We start from the raw sequence: 26,215 nt of genomic DNA on the forward strand, positions 1-26,215 counted from the left end.
ATGAAAAAATCCAAGTGTTCATGTTCTTTTGTATATCGAGAAGCAATTTATTTGTAAATATTCCATTTGTTCATTTACTATAGTTATTTAGCTATTAAATAACGAACAATTACATTAGAGTTTTGGTGCTTTTTTTTATATAAAAATAATCATTAAGAAAAAAAAGGATTTTTTCTTGAATATTTGTCGGCTATAATAGATGACTTTTATTTCACTTCCTTTTGTTTCAATTCTTTTTTCCAAATACTTCTGTTTCGGGTTCCCCATGAACTGCATAAATATTAAATTAGATATTCAACGTGATTCAGTACTGTGTTATTTACAGCAATGAAACAATACAGAACTCCCCATGATTCAGTATAATGAAACAAACACAGCAATTGGAGGTATCTCAAGTTTAAAACGTTATTAAAAACTGTAACAAAAATAAAGGTCGGTTGTGGCTAATTCTTATGTAAGACTTTTACTTGACTTTTATAATATTGAAGACATTTCATATCATTGTATTTTCTAAAATTTTATTTTGTAGATGTTTTAAAAGTATATTTTATTATGAGTTATTATGGTAACGGATAATATTCCCGTGTACACTTAACAAATCTCACTAATATTTGTGGCTACTTAACAAATCTCACTAATATTTGTGGCTAATCCATATGGGTTCAATTAATCCGTATGGATCCATATGAATTGTTAATCCGTATTCTTACGGATTTTCAATTTGTATAAGTTCATACGGATTAACCTTATGGATTGTCAATCTGTATAGACTACACGAAGAAAATAAAAAAGAAAGAAATGAAAAAGTAGAAAAGGATAAAGTTATAATTTTTTAAAATATATTGGGTGTAGAAGAAATTTGAATGGTGTTGGAAGAATAACCCATATAGGTGTCTTTGGGGTAGTATTTCCGTTTGTGTTTTGGGCCTTAGTTTTGTAGGGCTTTAGGGATTATTCTCCTTACACATCAAATTTTTTCTACACCCAACATATTTTAAATTTTTTTAACTTTATCCTTTCTTACTTCTTCGTTCTTTTCTTTTCTCTTTTCTTCATATAGCCTATGGGTTAACAATCTATAAGACACTGTTCATTTGTAATTTTTGGCGCGTCCATTGGTCTCCTCCGCGAAGTTGGTGTTGGTATTGTTCGTGGTGTGTGTTTGTTGTCCATGGCTCCTCCCTAGTTTCTCCTCCGGCATTTTCTTGTTGTCCTCCGCGAGTTTTCTCTCCTCCGCCATCGTGAGTAATATTGCGTCATCACTGATAAGTTTTTTTTTTGTCTTTGTTTATTTCATAGGGATTGTCAATCCGTATGGATTATACTGATTTTCAATTCGTATATTCAATACAGAAAAAAAAATGGAGAGAAAGCATAACTCACGGTGGCGATTTTGGAACAACAATGAATACTAACCACGATCACACACTGCTTGATGAAAAGAATGAAGACGAATCACGAATTGAAGAAAAGAAAATGAGAGAAAATGAAAATGGCGTGAATGGTGCAGCGGACAGATTCTCAATCTGTAGTTCAAATTTAAGTTAAATGAAATTGATTTTCACTCAAAATATCGGATCTAAAAGAAGTACTAACAGTATAGAAAGAAAATCCCCTTAATTTATGGCCCGTCAACTTACAATAGAGAATGAAATTCAATTTGTCTTTGATACTCGTGGAAGCTTGGATCTGTTTTGGAAATTGTAGCCCATATATTTAGATTTATTTCATTAACTTATATCATGAGTGGAAAAGAAATAATAATAAAAAAAACAGTCTTTGTTATAGTCTTTGTTGCAGCGTTACTAAGCAAGAGCAACCCTAATAAAAAAAAAGTTGGTTTGTGGAACTGGTCAAAATTGATGGATGCACATATTCCCTTTTTTGTAAGGCAATTTTTTTTTTATGAAAAAAAATAGAAAAGCAGAGCCTCTTACATTCTTAATGTGATTGACCTAATCAGGTGAGCCTACCAAGTTTAGCTTGGAGTGAGTGGGTGATGTGTGGTCTACGATAATAGCCTGCCCACGTGATTGACAAAAGTGCTGCTCTATGTCAGCAATTCATACAAGTCGCCCTTTCTCATCCTTTTATTTATTTTTTTCTTCATGAAAATGAAACTTAATAGAAAAGGTGACGTGAAGAACACTAACAGCCTTATTAGATGAATCTAAGCCACCATCACAAGAAACTCCGGTCGGCAACTAAATCATTTTAAAAGTTTAATTTAATTACATTTTTGTCTCTTTATTTTTTAATTCATCTCTATTCTTAATTGCCACAATATTTTCATTCAACAAATTAAATTCTAAAGCTCAACTTTTACTCACGTGTCTAGTTTAATGAATTAGAGAATGTTACTAATGCTATATTTTTAACTTTTTCTAACACACTTTGTAGTATATTTATTGGGACTTGTGAAATAGTGAATCTCATTTTTTATTTGATGAGTTCCGTAGATAATTTTGCGAATCCTTAAAAATTTAGTTAGTAAAGAGTGTTGATAGTATAGAGATTTTTGAAGAACAGTGCAGAGTTATATTGTATTTGTTTGGCGTCAAATTTCCCTAGCGCGCATTAACCTTGAAGCTTATCTGCGTCTTTTTGCCATTGAAAAATGCTTAATGGTACGAAACATACCATGCACAAAAGTACGAAAGCTCGAATCAACAGTTTTCCTTGATTTTCCTCAAATCTGTGTCTTATCTTTTATATTTCTATTTAATCGTTAACCAATCACATAAGTGGAATCAAATGTTTCGTATTTTTCATGCAGCAGCATATATTTCGTACGGTTTAGTTTCAGCATTTTGACGAGAACATATTGGCAAAAGTAGATTCGGGACATAACCAAACATAGGGTTAGTGAAACAATTTTTTAAACATTTTAAAGATTTTTTTTAAGGGAAGTCTCAAATATTAGATAAGGATTATTTTTTTAATAATATAGTTAAACCTCAAAAATACATATGAATTTCAAAATCAAACTTACAATTATATATTTAAAGAATATACTCTCGTTTTACTAACCCAAAAGTAAGATCTCATAATGCATGTTTATATAAATATCAAGCGAGTTAAATTAATCTTTAATCTAATGAGTTGAAGGACATTTGTAATTTGTGACATAAGACAAAAAAAAATACTCTTGTTTTGCTTGACCAATGGGTTTTTAATAAGCATTAGATAAAAACATATTGCTAAATATTACATGTGTTGTGCATGAAGAAGTGTGGTGAAGTAGTGGCGGATTCATGTACACCACTTTCTCAAGTTCCCTTGGAAAAATGAATTGTGGAAATCCATATGATGCAAGTCTCAGTCTTTCGCAGTTGACACTTGTAACACTGTGCATACAATCACTCCATATGATGCATACAATCATAAGGATTATGATGTGTGTTGGCTCGGTCAAATATATGATTCTGGTAAACAATGGTAAGGTTGGTCTCATTACTCCAGGGAAGGGGTTGCACCAAGGGGATCCCCTCTTCCTTGATTTATTCATATTGTGTGTAGAAGGATTTTCGGCTCTAATTAGAAAAGCTGAGAGGGTGGAGGATGTTCATGGAGTAAAAATTTGCAGGGAGTCTCCTTCTATTACTAATATGTTATACACAAATGATTGCTTTTTAGTTTTTAGAGCCTTTACACAAGAAGGTGAAGCTATTAGAAAAATTCTTGGCATTTACAGAAAAACATCGATACAAAAGCTCAACGTTCAGAAGTCTGAAATCTTTTTTACTTGTAATGTAAGGCAAGCAGAAAGGGATGCCATCAAGGAGGGTCTGAGGACTGGCAAGTATCTTGGGATCCCATCCATGGTGGGTACAAGCAGGAAGGCCACATTTAAACATATCAAAGACCGAGTGTGGAAGAGGTTGAAGTCGTGGAGAGTTAAATTTTTGTCTATTGTTGGGTGAGAAGTGTTGGTTAAGGTGTCCTCCAAGCCATTTCGGTTTATTGTATGAGTATCTATCTTCTCCCCTCTTCGTTGTGTGATGAGTTGGAGAAGATGATGAATTCATTCTGGTGGGGAGCGCACGGGAGGGAAAATAGAGGAATAAAGTGGTTGGCTTGGGATAAACTTTCGGTTTCAAATGAAAAAGGTGGAATGGGTTTTCAGAGTCTTCAAGCATTCAACTTAGAGATGTAGGGAACCAGGGGTGGAAGTTCAAGACTGAGCCTAATGATATGACATCAAGAATTTTCAAAGCTAGATACTTGCCTAGACGGGATTTTTTGGACTCAATTGTTGGTCACAACCCGTCCTATAACTGGCTTAACATCTGGAAATCCTTCATTGTGTTAATAAAAGGCTATCGATGGACTATTAGCAGCAATGGATCAAACATTTAGATTTGGAATAAGCCTTGTATCTGGGAGGTGGGTAGTGGCAGGATAACGTATGAAGGGCAACAAAGCTATGGTATGTCTTCAATGAAAAGGGGTTCGAAGAGGTGCGACTGGCAGGTTATTTTTGGTATGTTTAATTCAGTTGAGACTGGTAGAATAACGAAGACCCCTCTCTTTGATTCAGTTGCTAATGATCAACTGCCAACTGGTTTAGAGTCATAATAAGTCTGGGAAGTATTCTGTAGCATCGGTCTATAACTTGATTATGAATAAAATTCTGGATCTTAGCCCGTTTGTTGGAATTTAATCTGGGACTCAGATTGGGACCAAAGCCAAAATGGTGCAGAAGGATTGGTTTGTGGCAAAACAAATTTTAAGGATAGCAAAAACAAGTATTAGAGTCATGAACCAAGAAGAGTGGTTGCCTCCTCCATAAGGTTTTTTCAAATGCAATGCGAATGCCTCGTTGAATGATCGTGAGCCTTGTACCAGATGGGGAACTGTTATTCGAGACGAGAAAGAAGCCTTTGTTATTGGCAATGTTGAATGGTCTACCAGATCATGTAGGATCATTTCCTTGAAAATGTCTTATGTGATTTTCGAATTAGACTTGAGGTGGTGGTAGATAAGGTAAGTGACATTTCTAATGATCATTCTCAACTTGAAGCCATAGTTTGAGACCGTAACTCTGTAAGCATCGTTTATCATCTTTTCCTAACTTCAGGGTGAAGTTTGCTAGGAGACAAACCAATGTAGCTGCTCACACTCTTGCGTGAGTAGCTATGTCCAATGCTAGTTTTGAATGTTTTTTTTTTTTTATCATGTTTCCAATTGTATTTATGCTATTATCAACCATGAAATGAGTTGAGATTTCTAGTAAAAAAATACTTTTTTTTTTATGTAATTCCTTTTTTAAATTTTTTTTTTATCAGCATTCCTTTTTTAAATGTTGTGAAAAAGAGTGAAAATATGATTATCTTCGACGATATTAAAGTTTTATGTATGCGGTTCCTACTTTCCTAGAATCCATTGTTTTCGACCTGACATACTCTGACTAAGTGGCCTTTAAAGTGATGTTTTATACAGTTAAATATATTAAACTTTTATCTTATCAATGCATATAATAATTGAGAGACAAACTTTATAATTTTATGTGTCTATACATTTGTTAATTGGAGTTGTTGATAACACGGCTAGTTTAATCCGCAAAATGCATAGTTATTCCTTTTAGTTTATTTATTTTTTTAAAAAGTGCAAATTGGATAAGTTGATATGAGTTGTAGTGTGCAAGGTTTGGCCAACTCCAAGCTGGCTAGTGGCACTCGTGTACGACAGTGTTGTATCACTTGTATGCATATAAGGTAGACGAATTTTACAAAGAGGGAAGGAAATGTAGCTTTCATGTGTTCTATCGTTCAAAATTAGACGTGTTAAAACACTAGTACAGGATGCTATAGAGAAACCTCGACAATAAAAAAAGAAGAAGTCATTCTGCCAAAGCACTTAATCACTTGTTTTGAATTTTTAATATTGCGAAATGTTAGGTTAACTCGATTTCCATTCCGTATATGTTATTGTTACCTGACCTGACAAAGAAAAGTAATTGTGAATGATTGAGTAGTGGAAAGTGTGATATGTTGCACAAGCAATTATCATACTGTATGCTTAATAAAGTCAATATTGGTGATTTGGAAAATTGAAAAAAATCAACTAGCGGACTTAGAAGTAGAGAGGAGATATGGATAAGATACGCATACTTGTGAAGGTGGAAAAAAAAATCCTAGTACTTCATGGAAGTCTGGGATGGGGTCATTAATCAATTTTTGGATCAAAAATATGTTTTATTTGTTTGTAAAAACATACTATGAATGAATATGATACTCTGTATATATACAAATTTATCATTGCAATAGGTTAGTTTCAAAAATTAATTAACCCTGTTTGTTTCCCTCGACCAACATACCCCATCTACTTCTCCGCCTACTACTGTCTACTGCTATTTAGTCAAAAATAGAATGACAATTCCAAACAATGTTGTGGAAAATATGACCTGAATGTCTGCAAACCCTAATGAAAAACAAAACATTTGGTTGTTTAGTTGTAGTAGATTAAGATTAGATACATAAATAATAGTTTTGTATAAAATCTTGAAAATTAGATTCGGCAAGAATCAACGTTGAGGAGCTGGGCACCCTTTTTCTTTTGCAAAAGGAAGAAGAGCAAGTAACTAGTGATGTCGCATAGATTATGTTTATTCTCCTGAAAACGGTGTTTTAATTTTTGAGAATATATATTTTGATATTATTTTCTTTCGATGGATGCTTTCTACTTTTCCTCTGTGAAAGCATCTCCTTTGAAACTGAAAATGAGTAGCTTTTAGCTAAAAGAAGAAGCACGGGCCTTAGAAAAAAAAGGGGTTAAATTGAAGGGAAATGAGAAGTGTATTACACACTACTACTAGTATTAGTACCATACTCTCCAGACTACCCTTAATGCCGGTCTCATTTGGGAAGAGGATGCTTCCTTTCAACAAGTGATTGATGATAATTACAGGGAAAGGGAAAGACAATTAAAAACAACAACTAGATAATGAACTTAAATTTTTAAGGAAGGTTGTTAAGGTTTTCTTCTAATAGTATAAGGGAAGGTGTTGGAGCTACTGCTCTCTTCATGTTCATCTGATTCATGTGTAATTCCACTGGCGACCGATGAGGAGGAATCGGTCTTGTTCTGCGCTAGGAAGTCATAGAAAACCACCTTAGAGTTGCTCTCCTCCCCATTTTTAGCACCAATTCTCCTCTTCAAAAATATGCGACACAGAACCCAATTTTCCATGGGAACAACATGGCTCTGCACAAACACACAACACAAAGATTCTAAACTATGAGTAATGTTAATGTATGCATGCAGATAAGTAAATATTAGTAATTAGTTTGTTTGGCCTCACCTGAGACTGAGAGGCGTTAAGGATGAGGCGATACTCGTGCATGATCCAATCAGTTCTGGATCCATTAGGAGGCTTGCCTCTGTAGAAAACAAGTGTCTTCTTCATTCCGACAACTTGGTTGTTGCCTTTTGAAGTAACAATTTGTTTGTCCAAGCCAGTTGCCTTCCAATAACCCGAATTTGTGGCTCTGTTGGAGCGATTTCCGTTGGGATATTTGGCCACTTTGGTGCTAAAGAAGTATCTCTCTTGCTCCAAATCACCTAAAAATGGGGGCATGGAATTGAAATTAGAGAAAGAGAAAGGGGATGATGGGTGTGAATGGAAAATAGAAAGGAACCTGGCAAATCCCAAGGATCAGACTTGCAAACATGAAGCTCAGGAATGATAGAGGCTGGCAAAGGGCAGGAGAAGACCTTGCGCTTCAAGTATTGCAGAACCAGCTCCTCATCAGTCGGGTGGAAACGGAACCCCGGAGGCAATCTAAGCTCTCCATTCTTCACAAAATTCACCTTCTCCATGCTAATAATATTTTTGTGTAGAGGGGGGGGAAGACAGAGGGAAAATGGAGTTATTATTATTGGATAAAGAAAGCAAAAGGGTATGGAGAAGGATGCAGTGTGGCTTCTTTTATAGTAATGGGTCTGACAAGAAGGAGAAGAATAAGAAGACACATTTGGCGTAAACTAGACTCAACCTTTCTTTTACTTTGACAACTACAGTTTTTATTTTGGTTTTGGTTTTGGTTTTGGTTTTGGTTTTGGCTTGTGTGGAAACTGCTGCTAGCCTAGTTCTTGCTTGCTTCTACTGTCACAGTGTTCCTTCCTTGAACAAAACAAAAAGAAAGAAAAGTAGAGTATGTTTTATGAAATGTAAAAAAAGTAAGGATTTTTGTTAGTTAAAATAAAAATGAGGCGAGAGAAGTGCATGAAGTCAGCTTATGTGATTGGATACAGCTGGAGAGTGAGTGAGTGAGTGAGTGAGTGAAAGTACACAAGTAACCCTGTCTCTCCCTTAACGGGGAACAAATGAAATGAGATGAATACTATCAGATTTTGCAACGCAACGCACCCTGGCCCCTTAAAAGAAGCAACAGTTAATTTGTACGGAAACTCAACCCTTACCCAACCACTAGTCTCTCCTCTGCCGTTTCGTTTTGGTGCTCCTAACGTAACTTCTTCAGACACACCCCTTTCTGTCGGTATTTCCTTTACTTACCCCTTCCCCTCTCTCTCTCTCTCTCTCTTCTGTTAGCTTCTACATTTACAAGATTAATACTATAATAGAAGTTAAATGTAAAAGTAGAAAAGTTAATCTAAGTTAAAAGAAATAATTTAAGGATTAAATTGTCTAATAAGATGTATACACCAAATAGGATAATTATTTGTTATTAATAATTATAGATGTAAATTTTTATTTCCTCACTTCTCTTTCATTTTTTCTTATAAAAAGTCTCCTGAAAATAATATTATTTATTTTAACAAAGATTTACTACTCCATATGTTTGTACTTTACCATTTACTTTTTAGCTTTGAGTAAGCTTTTCATTTTTAAGGTTTACGCTTGCTCAAGATTTTTTTTAGATCACAAATAATTAATTATGTTTCTGAGACTCTTTTGAAAAATTAATTTATTGTACCACATTGATTTAAGGAGCCGTGAACGTAAACATACACTTGCGAAATCATTTTCAGATCAATTAAAATATTCTGTTAGCTTTTCAATAACTTAAGGGTCTAAATCACGCTGAAATCGACTAACCATACAAATTGGCATATATTCTTATTAAAGCTACATGCATAAAAACTATAGCCATATAAAACCAATGAGAAAATCTATTCTATCTCAGACATGATCGTGTGTTTTCCAGTCATATTATATTTCTATGTGGGCCTAATTTGTTGTTTATTTTCCCAGTTTATTCTCAAAATAATGGAAACGTCTAAGTTACTTGGGAGTGTGGAACAAGTGTTTTTAAATTAAATTAAGCACTAGTCAAACACCACATTACTCAGCTCAAATTATTATTTAGTATTCTGTGTCTTACGTTTATGTGTGTGTTGGGAAAATTATAAGTTAATTAATTACTTTATTTGACAAAAAATAAGTTATCAGGGGAGTTTAATTACAGAGATTTTTTTAAAGAAAATTTTAATTTTAATTTTTTTTCATAAGTTAATAAAAATAATGTATTTTTTATAAACTGGGAACTTTACAGTTTTTTTTTCCATTTTTTTAAAATTATTATATACGCGTACACATGGTTTTATCCTTTTACATTAATTTATATGCATTGGCTAGTTAGTTAATTTTATTTTATCAAAAGAAAGTTAGATAACTTTATTGAATACTTTCAACTTAAATAGTTAGTTAATAATTTTTTTAATCAATTTAACCCATACAATTCGGTCAATTTAAAGTTGTAACTCATTCTAGGCAATTTGTTTAAATGATAAATAATTCGCAATCATGGTTTCTCACAACCATCTATGCAACTACAAACAAAAAAACAACCACCATTTATGCCGGTCCTCATCCCCTATAGAGGATTTTTCTTTAGAGGGATCTTCAGTAGATTGTTGCTCACATAACAAACTCACCCTTAAAGCCTAATGGGTGATTTCAATGCAGTCCTCAAGGTTCATGAAATGGAGGAAAGCTCTCCTACAACTTCTACATCGAGGAGTGATTATGCTTTTGAAAAATTTGTCCAAGATTTCAATTTGATGGATGTAGGGTTCCAAGGCTCTTATTTACTTGAAAGAGAGGTAGGGTTAAAGAAAGACTTGGTAGGTTTCTTGCATCATTGAAGTAGAGATTGATGTTTCAAGAGGCAACAATATATCACCTATACCCCCCTTAAACCAAATTATTGTCTTATCCTACTTAGATTTTCTTCCCAAAGAAGTCAAAATGGTAAGCATAGCCTATTTTGTTTTGAGTCAACCTACATAACTCACAATGGTTTTTCTAACCTAATCTATAATGATTGGAATATATATATATAGAGCCATTTGGGGTCATAGACTATATTCGGCAAAAGTTTAGTAAATGATGAGAGAAAATAAAGAGAAAGAAACCAAAAATCTATAAGATAGAAAAAAATGAAAAAAAAATATAGTTATAGTTGACTAAGGTACATACAAATAAGTGAACGTACATTAGTAAAAATTTATGGGATTTACTAATATACACCCACCTATTTCTTTGAAGAAGTATGCTAGCAAACTATAATGACAATTGATATTAAAATATAGCTATATGTAAGTTGCAAATATACTCTTTCTAAAAAGTAATGTGTGCAGATGCATTTGTTAAGCTATTAACACAATAAGGCATATTCATTGGTTTGAAAAAATATCATTTGAAAAACAACCACCACTTAAACAATCTAATTTTTTTTGCTGAATACTTAAACAATCTAATGTTATGGGTAGTTTTGAAATAAAAAATGACATTACTAATTAAAATTAACCAATTTAACCACTTTTATAAGTTTTTGATGAATTAGATTTTTATTTCTCAAATATAGGACCAAAAGATAGTATTGTCAAAGACATACATAATGGTAAGTAATTCTCATGGAAGTGCTTCAAGTCAATTTGATTAACCTACAAAAATTAGAAGTGACTTATAACAAGAATGTGGAGCAAGTTGTAAAGGGTTCAATGACTTGTACTTTGGGAGTTAGAGATAGGCATGGCAAAGAGTCGGAGAAGGTAAGTATTTGGGGTTTTCTTCTATTGTTGGGAAGAATTAAAAAAAAAAAACATCTTTAATTTTATTAAGGAAAAAGTGTGGCATAAAATAAATTATTGGAGTGGAAAGAGAATGACATTATCTATGGCTGGTATAGAAGTTTTAATAAAATTTGTGATGCAAGCTATTCCGTATTTTTCAAATTTCTGAATCTCTTGGGGATGTTTTACAAAAGATGATGAATTCATATGGGTGGAGTTCTAGGAGGAGACAATCGACATGAATTAATTGTTTAGCTTGGACAAATTATGTGTGTTGAAAGGAAATGGTGGTATGGGCTTCGAGAATCTTTTTGCTTTTAATTTGGCCATGTAAAGAAAATAAGGGTGGAGAGTCACTTCTGCCCGAATGCTTTTTCATCATGTATCTTCAAAGCCAAATATTTTCCAATAGGGGATTTTATAGGTGCAGGGCATAATTCATCTTTTATCTAGCAGAGCATATTTTCCTTTGAAATGATTATATGTGAAGATTTTAGATGGAAGTTGGGGAGTCGTGCTAGAATTGGTATATGGGCGAACCTTGGTGAGAGGAGGACAATGAGTTTATTATAACTCATGTACATGAAGAATTTGAGAATATGAAGGTGTGGGATATTATTGATCACATGAATGGTTGCAATGACAATCTTATTGAGCAATTGTTTGTATAGGATGATGTGCATGCAATACTAAAAATTCTTATTCTGGACGTAATGAAGGAGGATAGGAGAATTTGGGCAGCTACAAGAAGTGAGGTTTAATCTGTGAAAAATGCATATAACCTAATTATGCAACAATTCAGAGTTCAATGACCTTAACATTCATAGGGACTGACGCTTAATTTGGAAGCTGAATATCCTTCCCAAAGCTAAAAATATGATATGGAGATCACGAAGAAAATGTCTTCCTACTAGGGCAAACATCAATTCTAGAAGTGTTGAGTGTTCTATTGTGTGCCCACTTTGCCAAAGTGATGTTGAAACATCGTTCCATATGTTTTTTACGTGCCAGATCAACGTCGACTGTTGGGAGAATATTCAAATTCGACGTATTGTTGATGATCTTAGTCCTTGTGGTGAGTCTTGCTCTCAATTGATTTTTAATCTTTTTAGAAGCATGTCTTCTTAGCAGCAACAAAGGGTGGCGATGATGTTATGGAGTTTATATACGGAGGAGGTGCAATAATGATGAGTTGTGGGAGAACAAGGATTTCTCAAGTTTATTTCATGATGATTTCTTTCATGACTAGGTGCAAGTTCAGCGGATGTCAAATCATGCATATCCAAGATTACACTACAATCATATTGAACATTAATGGATGCCACCAACACCTAGGTTTCTCAAGTGTAATGTTGATACTAGATTTTTTTTAGCCGCAAAATCGTACTTGAGCTGGAATGTGCATTCAAGATGATTGCGGTAGAGTTATTATGGCTAGGACAATTTGGAGGGAGCCCTTGTTTGGATCTCCAAGAGGGTGTTTGGATTTGTAAAATGTTATTTTTGAGTTAGATGGTAAGACTGCGGTTGATAAAGTTAGGAACTCTTTTGTTGATTTATCTAAGTTAAGTTTCTTAGTTAAGAATGTAGGGACATTGTGGTTAGTGATAAATGCACATTGCCCGTTATGGGTAATTGTTCCCACAAAATATTTTTTTTACTTGAATATATTTAATTATTATTATTTTTGTTTCATAAAAAAGTAGATATTGTTCCCATAAAATACATAAAGAATTTAATAATTAAAATATAAAATAAATTGATACAATTTTATTCATTTTATATTCTTTTGAATGTGTAGAAGCTTTGGTTTTTTTTATGATAAGATTATGTATTTTGTAAAAACTTATATGATTTTTTGTGTATAGAAATATTATAAATAATTTATTTGTCTCCACTTAATTTTCTTTTGAATCCGCCACTTATTGTGACACATTATCTAACCTTTGATAGAGGTTTTATCAAGAGACACATTAATGAGGTTGCTCATAAACTAGTTAGGATAACTTCATTTTTTTTTCTAGTCTCTACACATTTAATAATGTAATTCCTTGTGTTGAGCAGCCGATTTACAATTCGTAAAAAAGTCTCTTTATTTTGCTGAGGAGCGCAAATCATAAACTTTTATGAATCATCTTTTTTGGTTGGTATTTCCGTTATATAATAAAAAATATAATATTAGTTTCATACATAAGATAAAACGTCAGTCTCATTTAAAGATTTACTGTCAAATAAAAGTTCCATCACGCACATGTAAATAATTCTTTAACATTGTCGTAATAAACCCAAAAGTTAAAAAATGAAAATTTAATATTTTGTATAGGTTAGACCTCTTATAACGTCAACTTACTTCTTTTATATAACAAGTGTTGAATGTGCTTTATATTTTTAAGATATTAATTTTTTTATTTAATATTGTCTTTATAAACTAATACAAAATTTTATAAAAAATTATAAAATTACTCTTTTATCTTATGAGAAAAAAGATTATATATCAACAATATAAAAAATTGTATACCATCATCTAATCACAATCTACTATATATGATAAGACTGTTGATTTTTATAATAATTACTTTAAAAGTTATATAAATAATGATTTGTGATTGAATTTTATTATTATTATTATTATTATTATTATTATTATTATTATTATTATTATCTCAAAAGACAGTGATGGATTATGATTCACTCATGGGAAAGTGCATTTAACTAACTCAATAATTATTATTTTCGATAAATGATGGGGAAGGTGCCAAAGGGAAGGAGTTATAGTGATTAGTGAGTGAGGTTCTTTTAAACTTGATAATGAAATATGGGCACACTTTAATTTATTTTTTAAAATAATTGCATATTTAACTCGTCTCCTAATTAACAATCATAAATCTAAAGATAAGTTTTTATAATGAAATAGCATTTTCTAATTTTAATAATAAGATAGTATGAAATTTAGGATAAGATGGAAAATATATTAAAAGATAAAAGACAGACTAAAATGAGGTCAAATGAATTTATAATTGATTATGACAATAGGAGAAAGGTGGGTGAAAGAATAAAGGCAAGGGGCCTAGTTGCTTCCAAAACGACGGGCACCCACGTCGGACTAAGGGTAGAAGACAAATATGGTACCTTCAAGTGATGCCCCATTTCAAGATTTCCTCGATCTTCTTGTCTCGCTGTTTGGATCTCATGATGCAAATCATGGGACAATTCTTCTCCTATAAACTCAATCACAATTATAACCCTATCATATCATACATAATTCCCAACCAATTAATTCATTTTATTTACCATTTTTCTTCAAATCCAAAAATAGATCCGGGTAACTGGCCCGTGAAAAGGTAATGAATGGAGGAGAATGAATAACGATGTGAGAGTAATCCCATTTTTTAGTCAACGGAAGCCAGTTGACGTGAAAATAAAGAAATTAATAGGCTGAAAGAACCACCTCAAACAAAAATTAAAAATAGTTCACACGCGTACATACTCTTCAAACATAATAATACATAATAACATAATCCATCACATTACTCAATCAATCAAACATTACTAATGATATGCTTGCTGGCCGGTGCAATTAGAATTAGAATTAATAAATAAATGAAAACATTTTTTATTACCAAAGAATTTTATTTCATGTAATGATCTTAATGGACTTAAACAAATGTAAAAGATTCATCTGGTATAGACTAAAAAGTAAAAAGATTTTACCTGTTTGTACATTTTACACAAACCTTAAATAAAATGTCAGTTTGTAACATTCAACTTAAACTTTATAATTTTATAATATGATTAGATAATAGTAATATACAACCAGTGCAAAAGACTTTTATGAACTAATTAGATACTATTTTAAATATGAAAAAATTTAATAATATATAACTCAATTGATTACAGCAAGATCTGCAAATGTTATAAACTGTAATATGGGGTTCAATTTCAACATAAAAGAAAATGGCATGATGAAAAAAGTGGGAAACTAAAAGGGGTGGTTATGGAATTTGGAAAAGAGGGGGATGGTGAGTGAGTGGTGGAAACGTGGGACGGTTGAGATTGTTGTTAAACTGGAGCCTCAAACATTGACAATTGAAGAAGCCTAATTCCGTGTGAAGAAGGGAAACTTGTTCGCCTAAACAAAAAAAAAAAAAAAGAGGCACCGAATTGGGAATTAGAAAATGAGTGAACAAAGCAAGCAAACCAGTAACTTGATTATTATATTTATTAGGATGAGATGAGATGAGATTCCCACAAGCAAAGTATTGTGAGCCCACTTGCTTGCATATGATATAAGTAGGGAAAAAGGGTTTCGTATGCCACATTGCGGCTCTGATTTTTCCCATTTCTAGTTCCCTATTCCCTCTCTTGTTATAGGGTCAAAGGAGTTTGCGTGGGGGCATTGTCATGGGGGATTTAAAATAGTACAAGAGAAACGTCAAAGGTTGCAATTATTGTGTTTTGAGTAAAAAATCTTTTTGGAATTTTGGTTTTGCTGAATGGTGGAGCTGGACTCAGTTTACATTCTCTAAACTGCAATTAGCTGGAAAGAGGTACAAATTAAAGTAACTGTGCGTCACACCTCACTCTATACGTCAACCGTTGACGCATCATGCCCTGTTTTACGTTTCAGAGGAAATTTTTCTTTGCCCATCATTTGCTATGTTCGAAAGTCCCCTGTTAATCATACTCATCCTCAGCTTCTGTACGCAAATCATATGGATTATTATGAATTCATTGAACTCGTGGGTTATAGTTCTTCACTTTCATTATAGGATTAGAGTATTTGCACCATGTGTAATAAAAAAGCCACAAAGATTAAAGATGAGCCTTTGCCCTTTGGGTTAGTGTTTTTTTTTTAAAATTATTTTTAGGCGTCTACCATTATGGTTTTGTATAGTGTAATTTTGTTACCAACAATAGTTAATTTAAGTGATTGGAACTTGGACTCCTTAAACACTTGATGAAGGGTTCAAATCTTGACATATGCATATGGAAAAATTATTGTTAGGAGGAAACAATTCATCTATGAGTATTAATAGATTTTTTTGAAAGAGTTTAAAAATCTTGGTGATTCATGAGGACACTCCTTTGCAATCATATATGAAAAAATATAGTGTGATTTTGTTATTATTTTGAAAATAACTGTACAAGAAAGTTAAGAGTAAAAGTGTATGCAATTTGGTATAAAAAACGTACGCACTAATATGGTAAAAGATTTTTATATTATCATTTAAGTATAAATTCATATATATAATAAATTTATTATTATTTTATAATACTTTAAAATGATACTGATAATAATTTTTTTATTGGATGAAAATATATTTTCTTTTTACAAGGATGGGAATTAAACTCAAAAGTTAATATTAATTAAAATTATTGTGTTATGAAATTTGTTTTTAGGTACGCTTGAAGAGTGGGGGCAGTCTCATGAATATAATATAAATTAGGCTTAATTATCAATTTTTTCTCAAATTATTTTAAATTATTTAATTTAATCTTTAAATATTTTAAAATTTTAATTTCATCATCAAATTCTTAAAAATGAATAAATTTGACCACCAAATTTTTGAAAGGTTCAATGTGATTCTCAAATTTTTAAAATAAATCGATTTGATTCTCAAATTTTAAAAGTTTCAATTTAATCTTCAAATTCTTAAAAATTAATTTATCTAAACTCTCTTAACTAAGGATCAAATTAAACGATTTAAAAAAATTTAGGAATTAAATTGATTCAACTTTTTAAAAATTCGAGGATTAAATTGAACATTTTAAAAATTTGAGTATCAAATTAATTTATTTAAAAAAAAATTTAAAATTAAATTAAACTTTTTAAAAATTTGAAGATGAAATTAAATAATTTAAAATAACTTTGAGTAACAAATGGAGAATTAAGCATATAAACAATAAAGTACTGAAATAAGGAAGGTGAACAATAAAGTCTCGTACGTATATATACCTGATAATTTATTTTATAAGCCGGTCGATATTTACGTTGATGTGGAGTAGAACAAATTAATATGTATATTTAATTTTGTTTGAAATAAATAAGAGTACAAGTAACCGATGTCCAATGAGCGCATTTTCTAGAACAAAAGCATGCATAGAAATTCGAAAGTCTCCATTGATTTCAAAGTTGACCTCGGTATAATTTATTTATTTTCAATTCTAATGTTGGACGCATAGGGATGCCTTGAGAATGTGGTCCTATGCTTTTGTGATTGGCCACTTGAAATAAGGAAGTTCCTTGATTTTGAAGCCAAATATTTGTCAACCCGGAAAGCCAAACTTTGCAAAATAGCCAAGGAACAAGAAAGCAGCAATTCTTCAATGCAAATAAATATAAGGAATAAATATAAGGATAAATGTTAATTATAATTTCATGATTCTTATTTTTTTTGTCTTTTATAGTTTGAAAATGATTTTTTAATCCCTATAATTTACATTTTAATTATTGTTTAGTTCCCATAATTTTGAAAGTAGTTTTTTTAATTCTTATAATTTGTATTTTAATTCTTTTTTAGTCTTTATAATTTGAAAATGATTTTTTTAGTTCCTATATTTTAATTTTATTTTAGTACTTATCATCAAAATATGAGTAATATTATTAATTACAATTAACTACAAAAATATTAACAAATAATTCGTAACTAATTTATTGTAAGATAGTTTTTAATAAAAAAAATAATTGATAATTTATAAATAATTTGTAGTTAATTATTTTTATATATTTTTTTTAGTAAGAACTAAAAAGTAATTAAAATACAAATTATAAGCACTAAAAATATCACGTTCAAAACTGTAAGGACTAAAAGAGAATTAAAATACAAACTATAAGGACTAAAAAGAATATTTTTAAATTACATAAACTAAAAGAGAATTAAAATGTAAACTATAAAACTAAAAAAATCATTTTCAAAACTATAGTAAAGAAACTAGTAATATAACATAAATATAATATCATTTGTAGTCATGATTTAAAGAAGAAATACATGACTAACTAATAATTGCTATAGAGAGTGGGTGTCATGTCATGTAGTTTTATTTTAGCTGTGTAGTTGTAAGGGGAAATGCGTCCTTGTCTTGAGTTAATATACTTGTTTCGTGACGGAAGCTTAGTTGATTAATTATTTATCACATGTATGGGGTATCCCACCCGTGACCGCAAGCAAAGCAAGGTTGCATTGCATTCATCTTTACACTAGAAAAATCAAAACCCAATGGCAATTGGTTTCCCTATCTCTTTCTCTCTCACCAAGCAATGCAAGCAAAAGAAAACCAAATTAAACGAATCCTAAGTGGCTTCGCAATTGCCAATTTATTTAATTGGAGTGTTTTAGTCGTCTATTATGCCTTACAAATTTGAATTTAATCTATTTGACTATGAAACTAGGGGTTGGACTTTTTCCATCATTAATCCCACCTCTTTTGGTATTGATTTGATTGAATTTAATAAATAAAATAAATGATTAATGTTATAGATGAGTTGCGGAATGTCAATCCAATGGATACTACTACTACTACTACACTAGTATATATATTTTTTTGTATTTGTAAGAGTTTGTTGTTGTTGTTGAGTAGCTAGCATGAAATGAAAGTGGGAAGTGGTACTGGTGGCGAATGAAAGTAGCTTTCACAGATACCATACCAGAAATACAAAATTGTTTCTCTTTTTTCCCAACCAAAGCTTGCAGCAGCAGTAGCTACAAAGAAACTTCCTCAAAAGGCCCATCCAATTTCAATGCTATGGTGTAAGTGTAAGTGTAACAAACAAAGAGAAAGAGAAAAGGGGTGTCTTTTTGTGAGCATGTGAGCTGGTCCCTCTCTTTGATATCATCTCTCTCTCTCTCTCCCTCTTTAGCCCTACGAAACTTACAAGGTACAGATTCATTCCACTTTCTCTAAACAAATTACATGCTCCAACTTTATTCCTCGTTCTCAGCTGAGCTGGGGAACCATTTTTACAAAATAAATAAATACGTAGCGTAACCGTGAAGACAACCAGTTCTAACCATATTGACCACACTTCACTGCACCCCTTACAAGTTACAATACAACTCATTATTTTACTAATTTCTACACCCATATTTAATAAAATTAATGGCTGAGATTTCTCACAATATATATAGACAGTGTTTAACAGGTTCAATTAAACACAAGGTTTGAAATTTTCAACATTGTCGAGAGTAATGTAAATTGTCACGGTCATAACCTTCAACACATGCAGACAGACTAGCATCAGGAAACAGAAATTTCCTCATTGTCATTGTCAGAGCTCAGTCATCTCATCTCATGGGACATGGGTATCGTATCTTCCCAACACAAGAATTGAATATTTAATGCCATCAACACTCAACACAATTTGAATCAACCCACTCTTTGCAAACGACCACTTCACAAATTTCGCTACATCTACATTCCCTCTTCAGTAACAAATTAACTTATTATGCAAATTTACACGTAACACTATCTTAGGTTTACAAAGAAAAATGTTTTTTTTTTTAATTATTTAGCTAGTAAGAGAAAAAGTGGAAGGAACAAAAAACTCTTCACTTATTTGATTGAGTAAAAAATTAACGTGGGATACACCATTTTTCACCTTCCTTATTTATGTACCAACCAAACAACAGAAATCACTTTCTTTCCTTTTTCTTCTTTTTTTTTCTTATATTTTCATTGCAACCAAACAAAGCAAAGTTCTTAACTATGAAATTTTCACTTTGCTTATTTTCTTAATTAGATATTCTCAATACTTACTTTTTTTCCTGAAGGACTGAATTTCATACTCCATATTTAATTATTTCAAACTACTATTCTTTTATCATATTTTGAATTATTTATTATAAGTTTAAATTATAATTTATATATTTAAAAATATTTATTTATTATAGTTTTCAATTATTATATAATTATAAATTTTAAAAAAATATTTATTATAAGTATAATTATATAAAAACAAATATGTACCCTATCCTATACAATACGTACACAAAGAAGTTATAAGGTTGGTGAGTTCTGAAGGGAAAAAGGAGGGGGGAGAGGGGGAAGGTTGCACATTTAACTCCTCACCACTAAAATAATTAACAATTAATAACTAATATTTATCGATAAAAAAATAAGACATAAAATTGATTAAAAAAAATACAATACACAGACAAGTAATTTTTTTTACAGAAACAAAACTGGTCCTGATTGATCAACCCAGCCCATCTCATAATTTTATCGCATACACAGGCCGACCACTATGACCAATTTTCAATAACCGTCAAGATTACGTTTCAGATTTGTATGAACTGAGGGGTGAAATGGTCTTTTTCAGGAGTTTTAAAAGTCGATAGGGGCCAGTAATTTGTAGGGGCAAATAGAAACCCTCTATATAAACCTATGCTTAAGCCCTACAGATCACAATGGCTAAAGAGGTCTATACGTTCGGATACAGTTTGCTGTGTTTTGTTTATGTCCCAAACTTGCCAGCATATGTTGGTAACTACTATTCTCACCTTTATTTTTCTTAAGTGCACCTCCAGCTTTTTCAGGAAAAGAAGCATTTTTAACAAAATTTCCGACAAAATTGCTCACAACTAATTTATTTATATCATAATTTTTTTAGTGCTATTGAAAAAGGTAAAGGCGTTATCATTAAGATAATTTGTATAATAACTAATTTAGTAACTAAGAAAAAAATTATAGTAATTAAATAATTAAAAAAATGAAAGGAAATGAAATAAAAGATATATATAACCAATTGCTCGATATGTATCTAATCAGATACACAGTGAAATCATAATTTAGTTACATATAAAACTTAAATAACAATTTTGATGTGTATGAATACATAACAAATCACGGTTTTGTTGATTTCATCGAATCCAAAAGAAACAAAACTCAGCCAGAAAGGGAGGGGAAGGGGTGTAGGAAATTACAATATGGATAAGGGTGACTTTACACGCTTTTTGTGAAAATGATAAGGCTAAAAAAAGAGAGTAGGTGGAATTGTAGAAATAACAAGGCTTGCATGCGTTGTGTTCGGAATGGGCAATTGCTTCCTACATTCCAGGTAATACTTCGTGCAACTCCTTTAGCTTTTATAAGTTAACTAATAAATATAAAATAAAAAAAATAATTATTTAATTAAAAAAGGTAAAAGAAGATCTCAAGTAAATTAATAAGAATAAAAAAGAAAAATAAGTTATTTAAAGTAACTTATGAAAATAATTTATAAACTATTAAAATAAATTTGTGTTAATTAGAATTCATTTGGTCAAAACTAACACACCCATTGGGATCACTACGTGCCAGCTTACCAAACACATTGTGATTGATGAACCGTTGGATTAAATTTCTATTAAATACGATTTTCTTATTTCTTTAAAAAAATATAATTTTCTTATTGAATACTCTCTCTGCTTTATTATAATTGTGATCATACATTAACAATTTTACAAAATTAACCTTATTATCATTTATTTATTTATTTTTATTTTGTAGGCCCCATATCATTAATATCATTAATAACAACTTTAAAATATCACATGAGTTCTTAATATATATCTTTTGGTCTCATTGCTTAATCAAATATTCATATGTATTTGGTATTATTTAAGGGATTAGAAATCCTTGCTTGAGTAACGGTGTTTTGAATTAAAAAATTATTCTTAATATATATTTTTTAGAAAGGATTAAGTTATTCTAAGAGGACATTTAAAAAATTACAATCTATCCTTATTGTTTATTTTGTTTTAATTAAGGGTTGTGATGAGTAATATATTTTTCCATTAAATTAAAAGAAAGTGAAGTTAGAGTAACTTGAGTCTGCTCTGATTTTTAAGCCTTAAACTATAATTTATGTTACTCCTTGAATCCCATAATAATTGTTATTTTATATTTATTTTTTTACATAAACTAAGAAAAATTAGTAATAGATGAGAGAGAATATTATTTTGATGAAATAATTAATATTACATTAAAAATTTAAAATAACACTTATTAACATATTGATCTTGATATTTTAGGGACATAGGAAGTAATAAGGATCCCTTGTATATAAATATTCAAAAACATAAATATATATTACATAAAAAAACAGATAGATAATTTTATCAGAATGATATGTTTTATTAAGTGAATAGCATCATTTTAATAAATCTAAAAAATAATATGGTTTGCTATATATCTTTATGTTGGTGTAATTTAGTATCTTCTCTTCTCTCCTTCTCTCTCTTTATTTTTTGGATATATATATGATTTCAAGAAAATGAATGATAAAAATGAAAAACAATCATGAATCATAGACCATTTATCGCTCCTCCAAACAAGACTCTATTAAAAAGTTTTATACTGTTCATTTGAATTACTTTAATATAATTATTATAAAAATCAATAAATTTATCATACGATGGGTTGTGATTAAATGAATGTGTAAAAAAAAATTATACTAATGCATAATCATTTTTTCTAAAAAAATAATTGGTATTACATTTGAAAAAACTAAAATGATACTTTTTCCCCCTTATAAATGAAGTTATAACTTATACAGGAAGTTAATATTTTCCTAGACTTTGCGTTTTCCAAATTGTCTTTTCGTTGGTGGCGCATTTTCATGTTTCATGGTCTCCTTCAATTCTGTGTGATTGTTTGGTATGCTTTGATGGGTTTGTGGAATTCTTTGGCAAAGTCAATATTCACTTTTAGCAATTGGGTGGATTATATTCAACCACATTTTTAGTTCGTAGCATCCTTTGGCATCACGCTAATCTTGTCAAATCCTCTCATGGTGCTGATGGTAGGGACTATAGCCAAACTGCCAAAGTTCATTCTAAAGTATTTGTTGAAATATAAGGACCCTGACTTAATAGTACGAATTACAGCAGTTCAATTTTGCAATGTTGTAGCATTCCTTGGGATTTGACTTGGTCTTCACTAGTGGGAAGCGACATTAGCATATAATAAAGAGGAAATTATTTTGTCATACCTGTAACAGTAGGAAGTGTGCAGTGGTCGTTTCTTTTTATTATTTTAGGGGATGAATTGTTTTGATTTTGTACTGGCCGCATAAAGCCTATATGTTTGTTTTTCTTGTAATTCATCATCTTGTTCCTAACTTTGGCACCTTTTGTGGTAAGTTGAGTATAAGTCATAAATAGATTCAATTGACTCACTAAAAAAATGTTATACAGGATATATATGATGCGGATTGGGTGTGAGAGTTTATTTGCATAAGAAGACACAGAAAGGGATTTTTGCCCTAATCATCAGTTTCTAAATCTTGAATTTTAGTAAAATTTGCCACAACTATTTTTCTTTCTTTTTAATATAAAATCTATTATTGTTTACCCCAATTTAATTACATTGCTCAAATAGTTTTGATATTATAGTAGTTGACAATTGTATCAAATTTCGTGGGAAAATACTGTATTTATACTATTCTTTTTGACAGAACCTATACTTGTCACATATGTTCGAAGATTTATTTTACTAATTTTCTAGTTTTAACAAACCTTCGTCGATCATTTCGGCTTTTTTTAATATAGTTTGGAACTGTTTTTGTTTTTGTAACTAAATAGATTTTTAAAAGGTTTTAACTTGATTTATTTCATAAATAAGTTTGAGTTGACTTAGGAGTGATGCAGATAATGAATTATACTACAGAGACTTTCGATGAGGAATTCAACTTCTTTTATCCCTATGTGAGAGATTTAAGGAAATTGAAGCTCAATTGCTTATTGGAAACAATAAATGTTCTTTGGTTGCAAGCTTGTTTGTAATTCCATTCGAGTAATTGAAGGTACGAGACAGACACCATATCATACGTACACATACCCACCTACAAGATCGATGTAGCTAGGGCTATAAGTATATATAGTGCACTCTAAATCACTAATAATAGTGTTTATATATATGTGTGTGTGTTTCCTACGTGTCCATATGAATGAGCCTACTGGTATACGTGGTCCGTTATGGGTAACTAGCTAGGCATAAATACATGACTACATATATTATATTATAAGTAATTAAATATATTTATAAATAAACCCAAGAATTATTTAGTGTTTGATGCAAGATTCTCTTGACTTTTTTAACATTTTGTGGACGGTTTTTAAGCTAGTCCCAGAACACAGGCATTAGTAACCCCAGATTTTATTCTTCTAAGAAACTTGATTGATTTACAGCAAAAGAGTATCATCATTTATGGTTGAGAGTATAGTTTGACTGTAAGGCCCGATTATATTCCAGTATCAAGATTTATGGTGGACGAGACTAGTTTGACGTATCTTTGTCGACCCACGACCACACGTACATGTGTTGAAAGGCTGCGTCTTACTGTTGAAATTACAAAATTAAATATGTTTGTCATTTATAATCCTATTTTTCTTTTCTTTCAGTTATTATCAACCAAAAGTTGTAAAGCACAACGCTGAACCTAACTTAAATAAACTTTTCTGCGCCTCAAAATGGTTGTGATCATGATGCTAATTAAGACCTTTAAACGGAGGATATTATTAATCGAGCACTTATCAAAATAATATGGGTGAGGAAAAAATATTATAAAAAAGAAACACAAAAACTAAAATTAAAAATTACAGGCTGATCCATTCATCACATAAAGAAAACATCATACTATAGGTCAATAATTTGAAGCATCTCTACTTATGAAATTGTAATTTTTATTGATAAATTTGTAATTTTTTTTCTTAAATGTATAAATTTTTAAATAATTGAAAAAAAATTAATTTATATATATATATATATATATATATATATATATATATATATATATTTGTGTATAAAATTAGAAAGTCGTATATGAATAAAAAATCTTAATAGTTAACCTGAAGTAATGTTTTTGTTAAAAAAATATAGTTAAGGTATATGTATCGTAACACTTATTATTATTTTTTTCACTTTTTTTGTAACATATTTTGGGGCATTTTTCAAGCGTTTTTTCCAAACATAAATTTGTTTAGATAACGTGGTTGAAGTAATAGCAAATATCCGTTAGCTAAAGGGACTTGATTACTTGTTACAACAACAATCATAATTCGGATGCAAGAATTAATTGGAAAGGCTTGAAAGGGACGAAAGCCATATGCCTCCGGTAACCTAAAAACTAAATATATTTCTTTGGAATAAAAGCATGTAGTTCAGGCTACGTGACAATTATATGGAAAATGCAGATAAAGTGAAGGTTTCTACGTGATTATCATGTACAGGCTGTACGTAGATGCAAATGGAACAAGTAACCCTTTTCCCTGTGGCTGAGAGAAGGAAAGGTTGGTAATGGCATGATTTTCCAACCACTGAAAATTTGGAAATGGAAAATCATAAACGTATACTTACACTCCATTTTAGGGTATATATCAGGAGTGGAAGAAGAAGAAAATAGGGAAAAAAATTAAAGAGAAAAAGTCATAGATATGACAAGTAATATAAATTGGGGAAAAATAAAGAGAAACATAAAAACAAGATGAAAGAGAGTGCAAATATATGAATACTAGTACTTTGAATGAATTTGATAGCCCTAACCTCCTGATTAAATTAAAGCAACTCCCAACTTTGTCCCTCTTTTACATAATAAAACATTGTATTGGTGTCTGAAAGATTAGACGTGTGAATTATTCAATATTAATCCTTTGAAAGATATAAATTATTTTCATTATATTGTTGAAAGATAAAAAAAAGTTAACCAGCATTAAATTGGTCGACATATACTTTACATTACTCCAATCCAATCCTACCTTTAGAACATTTCTTTTTTCTTTTATAAGCTTCCTATCTTTGAACAATCTTAATTAATGTTTGTGACGTTAAATGGATCTTGCAAGTTTGCTGTCCTATGTATGCTGATTGACGAACGTAGAAAGTAGAATGTAATAATGCTGATTCCATCCTCACGTACGTTTTCTCTCTTGGCGTATTGACTAATGATGATATATATGATAGTGACAAATTAAAATGGCTTCATGGAACGTACGATGCCAACTAAAAAGTTGTGAATCAGTTCACTATACAGAAGGCATATCTTCCCCGGCCCTCGGAGCAAAAGTATTAGACGATTATTACTATATTTTATTTTTGCAGTTCCCTTTTGTGTTATATATATTTTTAATTGCTTAATTTCTGGTTAAGTGTGTGTATATATAGAGTTGGCTTGTGAGGCCATCCACACCATCACCAGCTT

The 26,215-nt window shown here is 30.9% G+C and overlaps 1 protein-coding gene across 1 annotated transcript; it reads right to left on the reverse strand.

Annotated features, from left to right (window-relative positions):
• Window positions 1–6,757: 6,757 nt before the first annotated feature.
• On the reverse strand, window positions 6,758–8,207 carry LOC114423800 (NAC domain-containing protein 83-like). The gene is made up of 3 exons (XM_028390691.1): window positions 7,641–8,207; window positions 7,304–7,563; window positions 6,758–7,206 (listed from the first exon to the last, which is right to left on the reverse strand). The coding sequence occupies exons 1-3, from the start codon at window positions 7,819–7,821 to the stop codon at window positions 6,973–6,975; spliced, it is 675 nt and encodes a 224-aa protein (XP_028246492.1). The 5' UTR covers window positions 7,822–8,207; the 3' UTR covers window positions 6,758–6,972.
• Between the last annotated feature and the right edge of the window lie 18,008 nt (window positions 8,208–26,215).

This window comes from Glycine soja, chromosome 8, assembly GCF_004193775.1.
Source record: "Glycine soja cultivar W05 chromosome 8, ASM419377v2, whole genome shotgun sequence".
Classification (NCBI taxonomy): Eukaryota; Viridiplantae; Streptophyta; class Magnoliopsida; order Fabales; family Fabaceae; genus Glycine; species Glycine soja.